Here is a 17,378-nt window from a genome sequence, read left to right on the forward strand (position 1 = left end):
TTGGTCAAAATAGCTAACATGGTTGTTGCAGAAGTAAGTAAGATAATTTATGTCAAGGGCAACAAACACTGAAGTACTACATAAATGCTAATTAATAATAATACTACACAGTCTTACTATGTGCATACTCTCTTCATACATTTTATGTTGACGTATTTCCAGGTCCTTCTGCCTCTTTTTTATTCTGCACTTTTAGGACACTTTTTTCTCCCTTCACTTCTTTTTCCAGTTCACAGCCTTAGTTGTGCCCTGAACTGCAACCGAAGAGCCAGTGCATTTATTTCTTTTATTTGTATCCCACCTCTTGATCCAGAGAGGGCCTTAACGGGCCTTAGCATATAATGGAGCACAGGCTTGCAGCATTATATGTCAAGTACAGAAGTTCACAGACTCAGGCCCATAAGACAGGAATGTTAGTGTTAGACAGAAAACTACTGCTCTTTGACAGATCATTATGAGGAAACAGCTGAGTTAAGATTTTGTGGGAAATCACAGTTAGCCATGAGGAACCTGGGATTAGGAAGGATGTCAATGTATCTTCCTAAAGCAGCCAATTTTCTTCAATTTTGGCTTATACTTGACTCTTCAGAAGCCCGTGAGCTAAGTCTAGATAAACACAGCATGGGACTCTCTAGATAACTGAATTTACACTCCCAAAATCCAGAGGTTGCAAAGACGGGTGGGGATACATTTCTAAATACTGTGTAAATAAATAAAGGGCAGTTGCTGGGGAGACAGAGCAACAAATAAAAGGATTAAGTCTCTTCTTAGCTGTTTGGCTTCCTGAATCACAATTCCTAAGAGGGAAGGGAAGTGACAAGTGAGAGAAAATGTGCTGTTCGCTGCACCTTCTGGTTCTACCACTGGTCTGCAGAGGGGAATGTTGCAGGGACCAGAGGTTCAAAGAGTAGTGCTTTTCGTTCTTGGGAAGAACTATCATGGAGTCACTCAGGATCTTCTGGAAAAGGCAGAACCGTGATCAGGTCAACACCACAGACAGTCTGCCAAACCCATACCTGAGATAAAAAGTTTTTCATCTCCAAGTTCCTGTTGTCCTTTGGAGGAATAGGAAATTAGGACAGGAGCTAAAGCCAGAACAGAAAACTGAAACACCATTAGTTTTTTCTGCAATTCACAAAGTACACCATGCTGCCAGCAGGGGGCTCACATCCCCAATGGCCCTACTAATAAATTACCTTCCCCCAAACTCCTGCAGCACACCTGCAGATCGTTCACGGCACACCAATGTGCTGTGGCACACTGGTTGAAAACCACTGAGCTAATTCATAGGCTTCATGCTGCCTGCCAACTCCAGGGGCAGACACTGCACACCTCTACTCCCTTCTGCGCATAAACAAAATCCCAAGGCTTGAGTACTCACTGTCCAAGGAAGCTCACTAGACCAGTCCAAGCTGCAGCCTATCATGTTCCCAGTCCAAACCACAGAGCTTCCAGGAAGGAGCATTTAATGTGGGAGGAGTGGCTGCAGAGTGGGATGAAGAAAAAACCATGCAAGTTCTGTTCCAGGGCAGCAGCAGCAGAGGGGATAAGTTCTCTAACCTAGTTACCTGGGAGCCTGCTTTCAAGAGTTGAGCTGGAGAGTGGATCAACAATGGAACTGATCCGATGATACCAAGGCTTTTGCAGGCTTGACTGCTTAGGACTGAAGCTAGCTGTACCCAGAATAATGCCACCCACACTTCTACATTTAGGTGTCCTGAAATCACTCCCAAGGCTCTCAGACTCACCACTTATAAATCTTAAGCCCTCTGAGATAAACTATATGACTAGACTGTTCCAGAGAGTGAAGGGAAGGTGGCTGATATCATTCTGTTTGTGAAGCTAAGCAGGTAGAAGATTTGGGAACTGATAGTGGAACCCCATACATGCCCCTTACATTTTAGGAATGGGAGATATAAATGTAACAAGGAAAACAATGCCATTTATTTATTGCCACTATTTGAGACTACCATATTTGTTGTGTAGTGGAGCGCTGGGTGGTGGGTGGGTGGCTTGCCTGAATTTATTCTGTCTCTCATTCACTCACAGACACACTGTCTGCTTTTCCACCATAAGTTAAATGAACTGATGGTTTGTTTAATCACAGGACAAATGGAAGATTCTTTAATGAGTGTGATAAAGTATCTTGAAAGTCCCTTTCATCTGCAATAACAAGGTACTTAATTTGTCTGCCTACTTAGAAGCACTGGTGCTATAAATATGAATAACTGAACGTAATTTTAATTTGCTTAATCTTATGTGATCCACTGGATGCTTTGTTTTTAATGTTTTGTTTTACAGTATTACTGCCATATGTTTTTAACCTTTGTAAGTCACTTCAAATATCCTTACCAGGACATAGGCAGGGTATAAATGCAATCAATAAATTTAAGCTGTTTTGTGAACAAATGCTTTCATCTCAATACTATTTTAGCACTTCTTTTCAAAGTATCAGATTACATTTTCAATTAAGATCAGGATCTAGACCTTTCAGTGCTCTGGGTAAATTAATCATAGTAAATATTATGTGCAGGATTCTGAACTTCCTGGGCTTCACAGGCCATCTGGACCCATTTCACGGTAACTTTCTGAGGCCCTATGTGAGCTGGTCCTCTTTCGCAAGCTCCCAATTACGCAACTTGCCCTACTGGTAACAGTGAATCGACTTTTCCCTCTGCATCTCTTTTGGAACCTTAGACCCAAGTATTGATCAGATGGTTCCATTATCCACTCAAGCATCACCCTGAATCCTGTTTCCATTTCTTGGTTGTTCCTTCTTGCACCTTTCAAGTTCTCTTATCGTCACATGTACCATCCTGAAACAACAGGTGCTCCCTCATTCTTTGACCATTCCCTAAGCTGCTGAGAAGAAGCAGTACATCCTCCAAGGCAGACTTGCCAAAGAACGTCCTTCCTTCCTCCTTGGCTGCTGCAGCAAAAGAGCTGCACTCCCCAAGAAGTGCTTCCCTAGCAGACGTCTAGGGTGGCTTAGAGTCAAGGCCATCCTTGACCATGTTCACAAGTGTTCCAAAAAAGAATTACAAGCTGAAGCTTCACTTAGTGATTTTACCTCAACTCAACTTTTATTGCTACAATGTGTCCTCCAAAGAGTACAACAAACAAACAATTATATAAAAATAAGAGCTTACATGCTGATAAACAGGTCATAAAACAAAATGTGCAATTCCAGATTCAGTTGCAAATATCAGAAATGTCAACAACATCAGTTTTTTCTTTTTTCTGTGAGACGTGGGACCTCCCTTTATTCCTAGTCTGAAAGATAGGGCCCATTTAAATTATAAGCCATAAATGCCCACGCTCTCTCTTTCTCTCTCTCCCTCCAATACAATCCATCTTGAGATTAGGTCACAATGACCTTCCATGGGCACCCTTGAAGACCAGTGGACTAGTACATAGCAAGTCACAGTCTTGTGATTCTATGGCACAGCAAAACAGATATATTGTGGACGGTATTAGGTTCAGTGTCAGCATAGGGTCCCACCATGGATGTCAGGTCTGACACCCCCTGCTGGAATGCGGAATGGAACACCTGGTGGAATGAGGAAAATCAGTGGGATACCGCAATCCCGGGCTATAAACTCTACAGGAGGGACAGGGAGAGGCATGTTGGAGGTGGGGTGGCCGTTTATGTTAAGGAAGGCATAGAATCCAGCAAAGTAGAGACTGAAGGTGGGTCCGACCCCACCATAGAATCTCTGTGGGTTAAATTACCAGGCCTGAGGAGCGATGTAATACTGGGGGCATACTATCGTCCTCCAGACCAGAAACCGGAACACCTTGCCACAGGATGTGGTGACAGCATCTGACTTGGACGCCTTTAAAAGGGGATTGGACAAGTTTCTGAAGGAAAAATCCATTATGGGTTACAAGCCATGATGCGTATGTGCAACCTCCTGATTTTAGAAATGGGCTATGCCAGAATGCCAGATGCAAGGGAGGGCACCAGGATGCAGGTCTCTTGTTATCTGGTGTGCTTCCTGGGGCATTTGGTGGGCCGCTGTGAGATACAGAAGCTGGACTAGATGGGCCTAAGGCCTGATTCAGTGGGGCTGTTCTTATGTCCCCCTATAAATTCATGTGCATGTGTTCCTGTGCTAATCCAGCACTGGGGCATCCTTTTCCTCATGAAGTGGGAGCTTATTTCCAAAGGCCCTTAAAGAGAAGTGCATAGAGGCAACAGCAATGGAACACTGTCTCAGGCAAGAGAGTCACTCCACTCTTCCTCCCCTTCCCCTCCTGAAACAGGACTTTGCCTTCCAGAGGTCTCTGCCTCACTGAAGGGATGTACAGGGAAGAGTACCCATTTCAACAGGAAGCTGTGGTGTGGTGTAGTGTGGTGGTAGTAGTGACCAAAGAGGCAGACTCTTTCACATGCCTCTTGGTGCTGTCGGTACAGGGGGGAAAAACAGACCAAAGATAAGATAGGGACCATGGAAGACAGGTTTTACTGCTGCAGCCACCACCTAGGACAGCAGAAGAAAAAAGAACACTGAGGAGACCAACATAAGACCATAACTATTAAGAGACCAGACCAAACCTGGAGGAGGAAGCATTCTTCCAGGAGAGGGGTGTCCAAATCCCGGCCCTGGGGCCACATGCGGCCCTCGAGGCCTCTCAATGCGGCCCTCAGGGAGCCCCCAGTCTCCAATGAGCCTCTGGCCCTCCAGAGATTTGTTGCAGCCCGCACTGGCCCGACACAACTGCTTTCAGCGTGAAGGCAACTGTTTGACCTCTTTGCATGAGCTGTGCGAGGAGGGCTTCCTCCTCTGCTTGCTGTTTCACATCTGTGATGCAGCAGTGGCAGCAAGGGAAAGGTCAGCCTTGCTTTGTGCAAGACCTTTTATAGGCCTTGAGCTATTGCAAGACCTTCATTCATTCATATAAGTTCATCTTTAATATATTCATTTATGTAAACTTATGTAAATTTATTCAAATTTTAAATGTAAATTCATTCTTTTTTCCCCCCGGCCCCTGACGCAGTGTCAGAGAGATGATGTGGCCCTCCAGCCAAAAACTTTGGACACCCCTGTTCTAGGAGAACATGTTTCCAGAGGTCACCTTTCCACTAAAAACTGGAGCCAGTTAGTCCTACTTGGAGCAATTGCAAAAGCAAAAAAAAAAAAAAAAAAATGCAAGTGGTGTTTTACTTACTTGACTGTTGCCCTGTTTGAGGTGTCCTGCAGATCCCCTGGGTCAAAAAGCTGAGATTCTTTCAGCCCCAATTCCTTGCAGCCTCTTAAGAACAAGGCAATATTGTCCTGAAACAAATGCAAACCAATTTGATATCTCCTTTTATAGAAGGCTATCCCCTTCACCCTTCCCCTTGTTCTATTTCCAGTGAATTAGGGCCCAGTCTTATGCATCCCCCACCCCATGCTGATGCAGGCACAGCAAAAAGGTCCATGTTGCATCCTATGGAGAGCAGTCCAGTAGGTTTCTTCTGGGTAAGGGGAAAAAAATGTTCCCTTATCTAGGGGTAAGTCTCCGTAGAACAGAGGAGTCTACTCGGACTTGAGATAGCTAAACTGCTAATTTGCCACCCCCCTTCAGAGTTGATCCACCCTTCCCCAGCCCCTTCCCTGTTCTGCCTTCCCCTGCCTTCAAATCACCTAACAAAATTAACGATTTGCATAACAGTTATAGCAACTCAGTACAAAATCATAAAACCCAGACTCGTCATACGGAAGATGGTTCTTGATGGAACCTTGGCAAGCTGCATTTGTCCCTTCCCTATAAAAGTCTAACTGCTCTGCCCAGTTGCCCTTTGGTAAGATCATAGTACCAGGCACCCCAAAACAGAAACCTGTGTACTTAGGGCTTACTGAATATTCTACTCCAGTGACCTGTTCTGGGCACAGGAGGTCTTGATGCATGCTCAGAACTCCCACGTTCTGAATACACAGCCTGTATACCTGTAGCAACGAGACTGGAGGTACCTTTTCCAATAACTTTCCAGTCTGGGAAGGACAGAAGATGAGATGCAAACATCAGGAACGCATCAGACAATCCCATTAACATTAAACATTGTGGGTAAGACCACTCCACCAGAAACCATTTCCATGTGGTTATAAGTTGCAGTATGACATTGTGGTGCACCACAGCCTCATAATCTCTGTAATCATGTGAAGCCAACAATGATTTGAAACAAGGATGCAGCATGCACAGTATCCATGTACAAATCAGGACAGAGTTGCTTCTCCCACATCGGATCCCAAAGTATCTCAACTAGCACCTAGAATTTTGGAAAACCCTGGATTTCCAAATGGCACCTCAGGACTAATTGCCAGGTTAAAACTCACAGCCATGAACTGCAATATGGGGAAAAGTGTCCCAGCATACCAACAGTGTCCCAACAATTGTTTTAAGAGTTACTGAGATATCAGTACAACGCAAGTATTTTTCTGCTGTCTTTTTGCAGGCACCTATGGAGCATTTCAAGATGCAATCAAACAGATTGGCATGGATACGCCATTTAACTGGAACTTGACTAGCAAAGTGCGTCCATTGGGCTATTTTTATTGGTAATCAGAAATGACACATTTTGTCCACCTCATTCTGAATGAGGTGATGAAAAATGAAAGGAGGTGATTTTAGCAATCGGGGGCGGGGGCACGAAAAGTTTCCCATCCACTGGCTGCTAGGTTTTCCTCCAAAAACCCTCCATAAAATAATACCACATCATGTTGCAGCATCATTCAGGGGGGATTCTGGGACAAAATTTATGGCTGTTGAGCAGTCAAAGACTGCTGCTATCACAGGTGCTACCTAGGGGCATTGCTACAGGGGTGCAGGAGGTGTGGGTTACCTCAGCTGAGAGGGTGACACCATGTGAAAAGCGCAACCTGCTGCCTGGGTTCAGCTGGGTTCAACCACTCTGAGCTGCTTCACAAAGTCGCAGGAGCAACAGGCAGCCCAATCCAAACCTGTGCTGGCACAGCCACACCATATGAGCTGCGCAGTATCCAGCACAGGTTAGGAAACGGCTGGGGGGGGGTCTCCTTAGGGTAAGGAATATACTTTGGCCACTGTGCAGCACTGGTTGAAGGAGAAGATAGTATTGTGCTCTCAGTTGAGTTGCTCCGAAGTCAGCTACTCCGAGTTCGGCTACTGCAGAACTCGGAGCGGAACTAAGAAGCAAGTCGACTGAATTTATTATGTTACTGCAATCACATATCCTAAACACACTTAACAGACTGGATTAAAGGAGCAACAGAATGATTTATGGCCTTCAGTGGTCTGGCAGGCCATCTAGCTGCAGACTTGCCAAAAAATTCAGAGAAGTCACTAGCCCACATGAGTATTTATGTTACTTGCTTTACCATTTCCCCACTAGATGCTTTACCATTGGAAGAAAGGCAGAGTATAAATCTGACAGACAGACAGACAGACAGACAAACTCTATCATTAAGCAATTCAAATGCACATTTCTGTTTTGCTTTTGTGGCTGTATCATGCTCTTGTATTGGCTGCTTTTATTGATTTCTATAAACTGCCTTGAGTTCCCTAGGGCTGGGGTCGGCAACCTGCCATTCTGGAGCCACAAGCGGCTCTTTCAGCCTTCTGTTGCGGCTCCGTGCGGGGCCAACCCGTCTGGGGGGGAGGGGCTCGCCGCTCCTGCGACGCAGCCGCCGCTCACCAGCCCAAGCACACTCGTGTGCCTCCTGCGGCTGCGCCCCATAGGAAAGGGTGAGAACGGCTGGCAGAGCAGCTCCTGCCCAAAGAGCCTGCACCGCCGCCAAGGGCGAGCCCCCCGCCGCATGTTCCTTCCCGCCCGAGCCGCAGCGCCAGCCGCCTGCCCGTGTAGGGGAGGGTGTGTAAACGAATGGGGTTTGAACACCCTGATGACCCCCCTTCCCACAAGCAGCCCTGACCCCAAGGAGCCAAGGCAAAAGCAAGCAATTGAGTGCAGCTGCTCTGTCCTCCTCCCAAACTTAGAGCACAATCCTGTGCGTGTCTCCTCAGAAGTAAGTCCCATTGTGCTTACTCCCAGGAAAGTGTGCACAGGATTACAGCCTTCAAGCTCCCCACTCAGCACCCCCTGTCACTCACTCACACTCTCACTGCTCCATTTCCTTCACTTGGAAACCTGAAAGGGGTTTGGAGACCCCTGCACCAGATGGTATTCTGTATATATTTGTATAACTGTATGTGTAACATACTGTATATGTAGCACCAAAGCATATTTCATGGTTGGGAAGTAATCACTGTTAGTATGCCTTTTATTTTATGCAGTTTTGAACTCTTAGCGTGTTTGTTCAGGAGCACTTTTGTGAACAGTGTTAAGTAGTACTAAGTGGTCTTGTCAGAGGTAGTATTGTGTGGAAAGGCATTTACAGAAGTACAGAAGTAAATGACAGTAAAGAATGACAGTATCCTTCACAAGAAGTTCACCTGTGCACAATCTAAAACAGTTGTTCTCCAACTGTGGGTCTGGACCTGATTTTTAGTGGGACCTATAAGAGGGGAGTGTATTATATAACTGTGACCTACACGAGGGGAGTATATTATATAACTGGGACCTATAAGAGGGGAGCGCAAACTATATATGCAGTGTTGTTTTCATTTTAGATGTCAAAAGGCTTTCGTGGCTCCCGAGGTTTTCTTTTTTCCGGAAAATGGGTCCAAATGGCTCTTTGAATGTTTAAGGTTGCCGACCCCTGCCCTAGGGGAATGAACAAGTAAATGTAACTTTTACACAAACATATAGTTTCATGCAAACATGAAGCTTGACACTATTATAATTTATCACTTTTTATCAGTACAAACACATTGTGATTTGATGCAAGAACGTGTGCTTTCTCTTTTGCACTCCTCAATAAAGTTAACACAAATATAGAAAGCGATACAGAATGAGGGCAGAATGGATGTCTTCTCTAAGTCCCATCTATCAGGAAGATACTGAGGAAAACTATCCCTCCTTTCAACCTCATTGTTTGTTTTGTACTTCTACAGTTTCGCAAGAGTTGCACTCTTTATTATTTCAGTGTGCAGTGATCAGTTCAGTAATCGCTATGGCATTTGGCATGCCAACATCAGCGTGCACACACAAAGCTTGCAGTCACCACTAGTCACATTGCAAATATCCCAGGCTCAAAGTTTCAGAGAGCTCCCATTTGCACTGAATTCAGTTCATGGTACAGAAGGAGAGCAAAGACAAAAACTGAGGAAGGACTCTCTTCCAGAGAGGAAACTGCATTTGGACATGGCAAGATTTTTTTTCTCTTTTTCGCATAAACATGCTGCAGGACAGGTTAGGAAGCAGAATGTCTGATATATTCATGGTTAAATAGGAATTCAGGCTCCAAAGCTCTTCTATCCAGTATAAGGCAGAAAATCTATACGCACTTACCTGGGAGTAAGTTTAATTGAACACATGCTTAGGATAGTAGTTGCCAAACTGGTCACCAGCTTGGGAAGCACTGGCCTATGCCTCTTTAAGGAGAAGGTAGTGATGCAATCCTCAGGATAATGCCACTACCAGGAAAAGGGGGGTTTGCTTCCTTTAAAAGCAGCACTGGAATTGGGGGGGGTGCGGGGAGCCCCGCAGATGCTCTGCAGGGCTCCCCAAGCCTCAGAAACTGAGATGGAACCCACTACCAGTTTCATGATAGAAAACTGGAAGTGGGTTCCATTTACTTTTCAGTTTCTGAGGCTTGGGGAGCCCTGTGGAGCTGTCCATGGGGCTCCTCACACCCCTGGATGCCAGTACTGTATGTAGGATGTAAGCAAACCCTCCTTCTGTTCCTGGCAGCAGCGTGAACCTAGGGATCACATCACTGCCTTAGCCTTGTCCCCACACCTACTTAGGTGGTTCCCAATTCCCTTGTAGGAGTTTGGGAACCACTGGCCTAGGATTGTGCTGTAACATTCTGTCACCAACCCCAGCCTATTTCAGGAGATGCTGAAATTTTTTTCCTTTGATGCAGACAAGTATTCTTTATTTTTTTCTTCAAGTAGAACATGGCTCCTACATTCAGCACATGTACAAGTGTAACTTCCTATTTGTAAGTATAGTCTAAGAACATTTTCTATGACCAGATGAAGAGGCTGCTTTTTTTGGTATTTTTTATTAGGACTACTTCAGAATGATCTGGTTTACATCATTTTTTGTTTGTTTGTTCAAAACCAGTCCAATTTGTGAAAAATTAGATACAGATCTATTTATTCACAACATTACAAATCTATACATCAAGGAGAATGCCATTTTTGCTTTTACATGGGAGAGCTCTGAAACATGTGGCATTATTTGATAGTCACAATCAACTGGATGTGGTTCATCTTACATGCCCTGACCAACTGCCATCCTTCCATTCTAGCTGCGGTACATACAGGTGGAAAGGCCGCACACTCATCCCATCTGCACAGTTCTAGGTTTTCAAATGCTACCACAATGAATAACACTGAAGACAATACTGGGAAGCAGGTTCCATGTTATGGTGGTAATGCATGAAGAGGTCCAAGACTTAGGACAGGGTGGTTCAACATGAGGTCCGTGAGGCATGAAGCCCCTCCCCATTCCCCTGAGGCAGCTGCACTGCCGCTCAATCTAGCAGATGATGAGGAAAGGCACTTCACTTGTTGTCTGCTGGAGTAGGACTAAGCATGCTGAGGGAGGTCTCATGTGCCCCACCCTGACCAGCCTCAAAACGCTCTTGCCCAGCATTTCCCTTCCTCGAGCAGATGTCAAGCAGCATCGTTGCTCAGCATCTGCTTGAGGGCAGGGCATACCCTGCAAGGGAGATCTTGCAAGACCCCTGGGATGCCCCATTTCACTCTAGCTGAAAAGCGCAAAGGCAGGAATGAAGCAGGGCATGCAAGAGGTTTTTCTGCCCTCTTGCCATACCATCCTGGAATGGTGTGGCAGGGAGACTGAAAAGCCCCAACACACCCACTTTGGCCCTGCCAAAGTCATTTGGCAGGCTCAGAACACGGAAGTAATCGGCGGTGATGTCATCGCGTCACCACAAATTACTTCCTGGTTGGCGCACAGTACCCCAGCCAGGGGTTACACAAGGGTCATGCAGTCCCCCCAGTCCAAAGTTGGACCACCCTGACTTAGGACATTAAGAACAAGGCAAAAACAAAAGCCCAGCCTAATAATGTGGAATTCTCCTCACAACGGTTAACATTGCGGTTGCAAAGTTACAAAAAAAGAAACAGATATTTCAACATGAAAATGAACACCACATGAAATACTTGAAAGCAAACTGTGTCGCCAGCTGGCAAGTCTTACAAAGCCTCTTGTAAACATAGTGCGGCTATTAATGCAACTATATACATCCATTTTTCCTTTCCTCTCTTGTGCTTTTTTTTTTTTCTCCTGTCAGATTAAGCAATGTTATCTTTCATTTAGAGCCAACAAACAGGAATCATTGGCCAATCCCAACACCCTCCTTAGCAATGTGAGCGAACACTGACAAGGAGAGGGTGGTCATGTAAGACAGCCACACAGCGGGATGGCAACAGGCCCTGCTAACCTTCCACAGAATCCCACTACTCCCACCGTAGCTGACCCTCAAAAGCAGTAAGGCCTGCCTGTGAGGGTGAAAGGCCTGGCAGTAGCCATTACACCAAATCTCTATTCCCAAAAGGCAAGCAGTGAAATATTTACAGCTGCCAAAAAGGTTCATTCCTGCTCAAGTTCATGACCTCCTAAAAGGGAAGTGCAACAAATTCCTTTCCTCTTTTAAAATTAAACATCTACTTCTGGCGTGCCAAAGTATACGTTTCAATAATCTCTAATGGTCTAGCTTTGGACTAAACAAAACAAAAAAATTGCAGTGCTGTGGGTACTCAAGTTTTAATTCCATTCCATTCACAGCATTGCAGTTTTGATGCCAGTGTTATATAAAAAAGAAAACTAAAAAGAAAGTTTTTCAAATCAACAACTTCAGAAAGTTGCTCAAAAACTTAAAAAAATAATATTAGGAAGCAACGAAGCAGGCTATAAGTTACATTAGTTTCATATCACAGACAGTGTACAGTTGGTGTGATTAAACATTTTGGCTACACTATATTTTGTACAATTTAGTTTCCCAGTTTGAAGAGACACTTTGCCAACAGTCTGAGGCTAAGAGGCAAAGAAGGAAGGCCCATAGCCAGGGAGACAGACCAGGGACAGACTGCACTTGCTCCCGGTGTGGAAGGGATTGTCACTCCCGGATTGGCCTTTTCAGCCACACTAGACGCTGTGCCAGAACCACCTTTCAGAGCGCAATACCATAGTCTTTCGAGACTGAAGGTTGCCAATACAAGTACAATTTAGTGTACATTTTGTGGATAGCAACCACACTGGACAAGCATGGAAATGGTGCATTCCATCTTCACACCCAGTTACTTGAGACATTAGAGGAAGACCTACTTTCTTACTTTCTTCTGCTCACTTTCTTGAACGGTCTAGTATCGATAGAGATATGACTCAAACTATATGCTCCAATTTTCGAGAGACACATTTTGTGTCAAGAGACACAATTCAAATTAATGTGAGGTTATGTGGACAGAATCTAACATTCTCATCTAAATGGTGGAAAGGGATAGGTTTATTAGCTCATGTTACCAGTGTTTGGTGGAGCTGCCCAAAGATACAAGACTTCTGGGATATGATAGTGCAAAAATGTGGTGAACTAATGGCTGCAGAGTCAGAAAAGCCATAACTTTCGTATTGCTCAAGACAGCAGAAGATGATAATCTAATGAGTTCTTGGAAAAAAAACAAAACAATCATTCAAGCTATTACTTCTGGCTAAAGTAGTGCTGGCACCTAAGTGGAAACAAGATCAAATACCTACTTAACAGGAAATGGTTGGATAAAATTTGGAAGCTGGTCATTTTGTCCAGATTCACTTGTAAATTACTTGAAAGCAGGGGCTGTGGAGAATCTGATAGCTTTTATGAAACATTGTTTCCATTGTTTAGACACCCAGAATTAAAAAATCAATGACTATATTTCAGTGTTCTGATAATGAACTTGTTTTCGTTGGCACGGGGCACAATCCTAACCAGGGCTACTCAGAAGCAAGTCCTATTTTGTTCAATGGGGCTTACTCTCAGGAAAGTGTGGTTAGGATTGCAGCCACAGTCTGTTATCTGAGCAGCACAATCCTAATGCTACCCTGAACCCGAGTGTTATAAATGAGTGGTAAAGCATGTTCACTATGACTTAAGAGCAGGCTAGGCCAGTGCATTGATGTGCAATGGCCTAGCAGAGCCGGGACTTCACCCGGCAATGGCCTTGTGCTGGGTGAGTTTGTGCTAGCCTGGGCAGGCCAGCACAGGGGATGGGAGAGAACTGCAGGAGAGAGGAACAGGGGTGGGAAGGGGCATTTTAGGGTCGGGAAGGGCAACCGGGGGAGCATATCAGACCCGGGAGGGGGGTGGGACTGGTTACAGTGACACACACTGGGTCCTAACCCTTGTACCCCATCCGAGAGCATTACATGGGCAACTTGGATTTGTGCCGGTGAAACTGCGGACACAGATCCAAGTAGCCCCATAGCGTGCCTGGGGTGTTTCTCAGGATAAAATAAAATTCCCTTACTTCAAGATACGCCCAGTCTGCACCAAACCTGTGCTGGATACAGCACAGACCAGTCAGCCTACCTGTTCCAGTGCCATTTAGGGTGGCACCCTTAGTGCTACATACATTAATATAAGTGGGGCCTAAATACCTGCGGGGAAGCCGCTCTTGGACCCCCTGTGGATGCTGAAATTCAAAGGTAATCAAATCCACAGATTATCCCCAGATAATTAAATCAGCCCCTTAAGCCCTCCGAAGGGCTTCCCCAGGCCTCAGAATGCCTTAAAAGGCAAAAAAAACTTCACCTCCAGTTTCTCTCAGAAAACTGGAAGTCGCATTCCTTCAGTTCTATGAGCTTTTCTGAAACCCGCAGAGGCAGTGGGCAGGAGGTCTGGTCTAGAGGGTAGAGCCTCCGTTAGCCCAAAGATAACAACAGAAGGTAGCCAGTTCGAGGACACTGGCAGTTCCCTGAACAGCTGAGAATGGCAAGACCTTGAAGCAGCTAGCAAGCCCAACTGAGTGATTCCACCTGCTCTTGGTGTGAGCAAGAAGCGTCTTGGTTGCCCTCCATGTGAGAGATGGAGCTGCTTGTCAGCCTGCGTGGGAGAACTGGAGGCCAGAAGTGAGACCAGACCAGGAAGATCCATTCTGAAATGTTGTTGGTCCTTGAAAGAGAAACCTCTATGTTTGTAAAAATCCCCTTGAGGGATTTAGAAATGCCTGCCTATGTAAACCGCCTTGAATAAAGTCAGAGGAGTAATCCAATGACCAGAAAGGCGGTATATAAATACCGATAAATACAGAGTTGTTAATAATAATAATAATAATATTCAGAAAGCCCTCTGGAGGGGACTGGAGCACAGCTTCAGTCTCTTTCAGAGAGTTCAGGTGGGGCCCAAGTCTGGCCCAACATGGGTTCAAGGGTCCAGTGTTGAGCCAGATCCTTGGATATAAAATCCATGGATAAAGAGGCTGCACCTGTATTTTAAAACCTAAACAGGTAATATGGTGATTACAAATAAAAATGAAATACGATCAAGACAAAAGATTAGGTCAAGAATATTAAACAAGGACAGGAAGAATTATGGGTGATAATGGTTTCCTTAGCATTTCTCCCAATACCAGATTCATATCTTGCATCACGGAATCCACCTTTGGCAGAAATCAGATAAAGGAAAGATTCAAGGAAACTGTGCTCACTATCTATTCTGCTACGCAAAGTCCTCAAATCATCCCCAAATAATGTGTTCCAGTATTTTTGTTACATCTCTAACTGGTATTTAAAATATGCATGGCTTCCTAAAATCACTAGGCAGAATTCTGGTATAATATATAGGAGATATAAATGAATGATGATTGATTTCTGGATTTTAAAAAATGCTTGCTAATATAACCATTTACCTGTGGAACATACACACATTTTTGCTCTTTTAGTGACATTTCAAAGAAAACAGTCATCCCTTTGCAAGAGATGCACAAATTAAGCACTTAATTTTTCATGAATGCAATTCATGAAATTGCAAACACATAGACGAACAGGCCTTGCTGAGGGAGAGTCAGCATGGCTTCTGTAAGGGTAAGTCTTGCCTCACCAACCTTATAGAATTCTTTGAAAAGGTCAACAGGCATGTGGATGCGGGAGAACCCGTGGACATTATATATCTGGACTTTCAGAAGGCGTTTGACACGGTCCCTCACCAAAGGCTACTGAAAAAACTCCACAGTCAGGGAATTAGAGGACAGGTCCTCTCGTGGATTGAGAACTGGTTGGAGGCCAGGAAGCAGAGAGTGGGTGTCAATGGGCAATTTTCACAATGGAGAGAGGTGAAAAGCGGTGTGCCCCAAGGATCTGTCCTGGGACCGGTGCTTTTCAACCTCTTCATAAATGACCTGGCGACAGGGTTGAGCAGTGAAGTGGCTAAGTTTGCAGACGACACCAAACTTTTCCGAGTGGTAAAGACCAGAAGTGATTGTGAGGAGCTCCAGAAGGATCTCTCCAGACTGGCAGAATGGGCAGCAAAATGGCAGATGCGCTTCAATGTCAGTAAGTGTAAAGTCATGCACATTGGGGCAAAAAATCAAAACTTTAGATATAGGCTGATGGGTTCTGAGCTGTCTGTGACAGATCAGGAGAGAGATCTTGGGGTGGTGGTGGACAGGTCGATGAAAGTGTCGACCCAATGTGCGGCGGCAGTGAAGAAGGCCAATTCTATGCTTGGGATCATTAGGAAGGGTATTGAGAACAAAACAGCTAATATTATAATGCCGTTGTACAAATCTATGGTAAGGCCACACCTGGAGTATTGTGTCCAGTTCTGGTCGCCGCATCTCAAAAAAGACATAGTGGAAATGGAAAAGGTGCAAAAGAGAGCAACTAAGATGATTACGGGGCTGGGGCACCTTCCTTATGAGGAAAGGCTATGGCGTTTGGGCCTCTTCAGCCTAGAAAAGAGACGCTTGAGGGGGGACATGATTGAGACATACAAAATTATGCAGGGGATGGACAGAGTGGATAGGGAGATGCTCTTTACACTCTCACGTAATACCAGAACCAGGGGACATCCACTAAAATTGAGTGTTGGGCGGGTTAGGACAGACAAAAGAAAATATTTCTTTACTCAGCGCGTGGTCGGTCTGTGGAACTCCTTGCCACAGGATGTGGTGCTGGCGTCTAGCCTAGACGCCTTTAAAAGGGGATTGGACGAGTTTCTGGAGGAAAAATCCATTATGGGGTACAAGCCATGATGTGTATGTGCAACCTCCTGATTTTAGGAATGGGTTAAGTCAGAATGCCAGATGTAGGGGAGAGCACCAGGATGAGGTCTCTTGTTATCTGGTGTGCTCCCTGGGGCATTTGGTGGGCCGCTGTGAGATACAGGAAGCTGGACTAGATGGGCCTATGGCCTGATCCAGTGGGGCTGTTCTTATGTTCTTATGTTCTTATGTTAATTACACAATCTCTTGAGCTATCCAGTCCCCCTATTATTTAATGCCTGTTTTAGACTTATGAAGTGTATTGAAGAACTACAGTTTTTGGAAAGACTAGATTTTAATGTGATTTCTGTGAACAGCGATTTGAAAGATCTCACCTAAGCCGTTCACAGAAATCACGTTAAAATCTAGTCTTTCCAAAAACTGTAGTTCTTCAATACACTTCATAAGTCTAAAACAGGCATTAAATAATAGGGGGACTGGATAGCTCAAGAGATTGTGTAATTGCATTCATGAAAAATTAAGTGCTTAATTTGTGATTAGATAAAAACTATGGACAAAAGAGCATATGAGGCCAACTGGAACAAATTACCAACACAATCCAATGCTAGTTTGCTGGCAAGAGCAAGCAGAAAATCCACACCATTGTGACCGAGAAGATAGGATAGCTACGCCTAGTATTAGATGGACTGTATTTCGGTTTAAATCTCAACGCCATCAAAAGTTAACAATGCAGAATTAGAGGAGAGAGGAGTTAATTACAGAGGACTGTGATACTGAGGTAGTTTTATAAAATTGGTTTTATATGAATTTGGGGGGCTGATGCCAAAAATTGTATCAGTTTTGCCCTATCACATCCTGTTTCAGAGATACAGCACAGAGTTAATGGTTCAAGCCACTTCCTTGTGAGGAAGCCAATGCCATGGTTGCCTCACGAGACAGCTGCTTGAACCATTCACTAAGAGGCTGATGCCGTTCTCTGAACCTAGATGTGATAAGGAAAAACTGATGCCATTTTTGGAATCAGCATGCCAAATATAGTCAGCAATAACTTTTAAGGTACCAAAATGTGTTTTTGGCCTGTGTTATTGAAGCTTTATAGAGGTTTTGTTAAAAAACAAAGTGTGTGT

The 17,378-nt window shown here is 44.7% G+C and overlaps 1 protein-coding gene across 1 annotated transcript in view; it reads right to left on the reverse strand.

The window, feature by feature from the left end:
- Window positions 1–17,378, reverse strand: part of LIMCH1 (LIM and calponin homology domains 1) — a 204,773-nt gene that overhangs the window by 80,079 nt on the left and 107,316 nt on the right. Inside the window, exon 4 of the mRNA XM_066632917.1 lies at window positions 5,173–5,279. Coding sequence (XP_066489014.1) covers window positions 5,173–5,279 — 107 coding nt within the window. The remainder of the gene's footprint in view (window positions 1–5,172; window positions 5,280–17,378) is intronic.

The sequence above is a fragment of the Tiliqua scincoides genome, chromosome 6 (genome assembly GCF_035046505.1).
Source record: "Tiliqua scincoides isolate rTilSci1 chromosome 6, rTilSci1.hap2, whole genome shotgun sequence".
Taxonomy (NCBI): Eukaryota; Metazoa; Chordata; class Lepidosauria; order Squamata; family Scincidae; genus Tiliqua; species Tiliqua scincoides.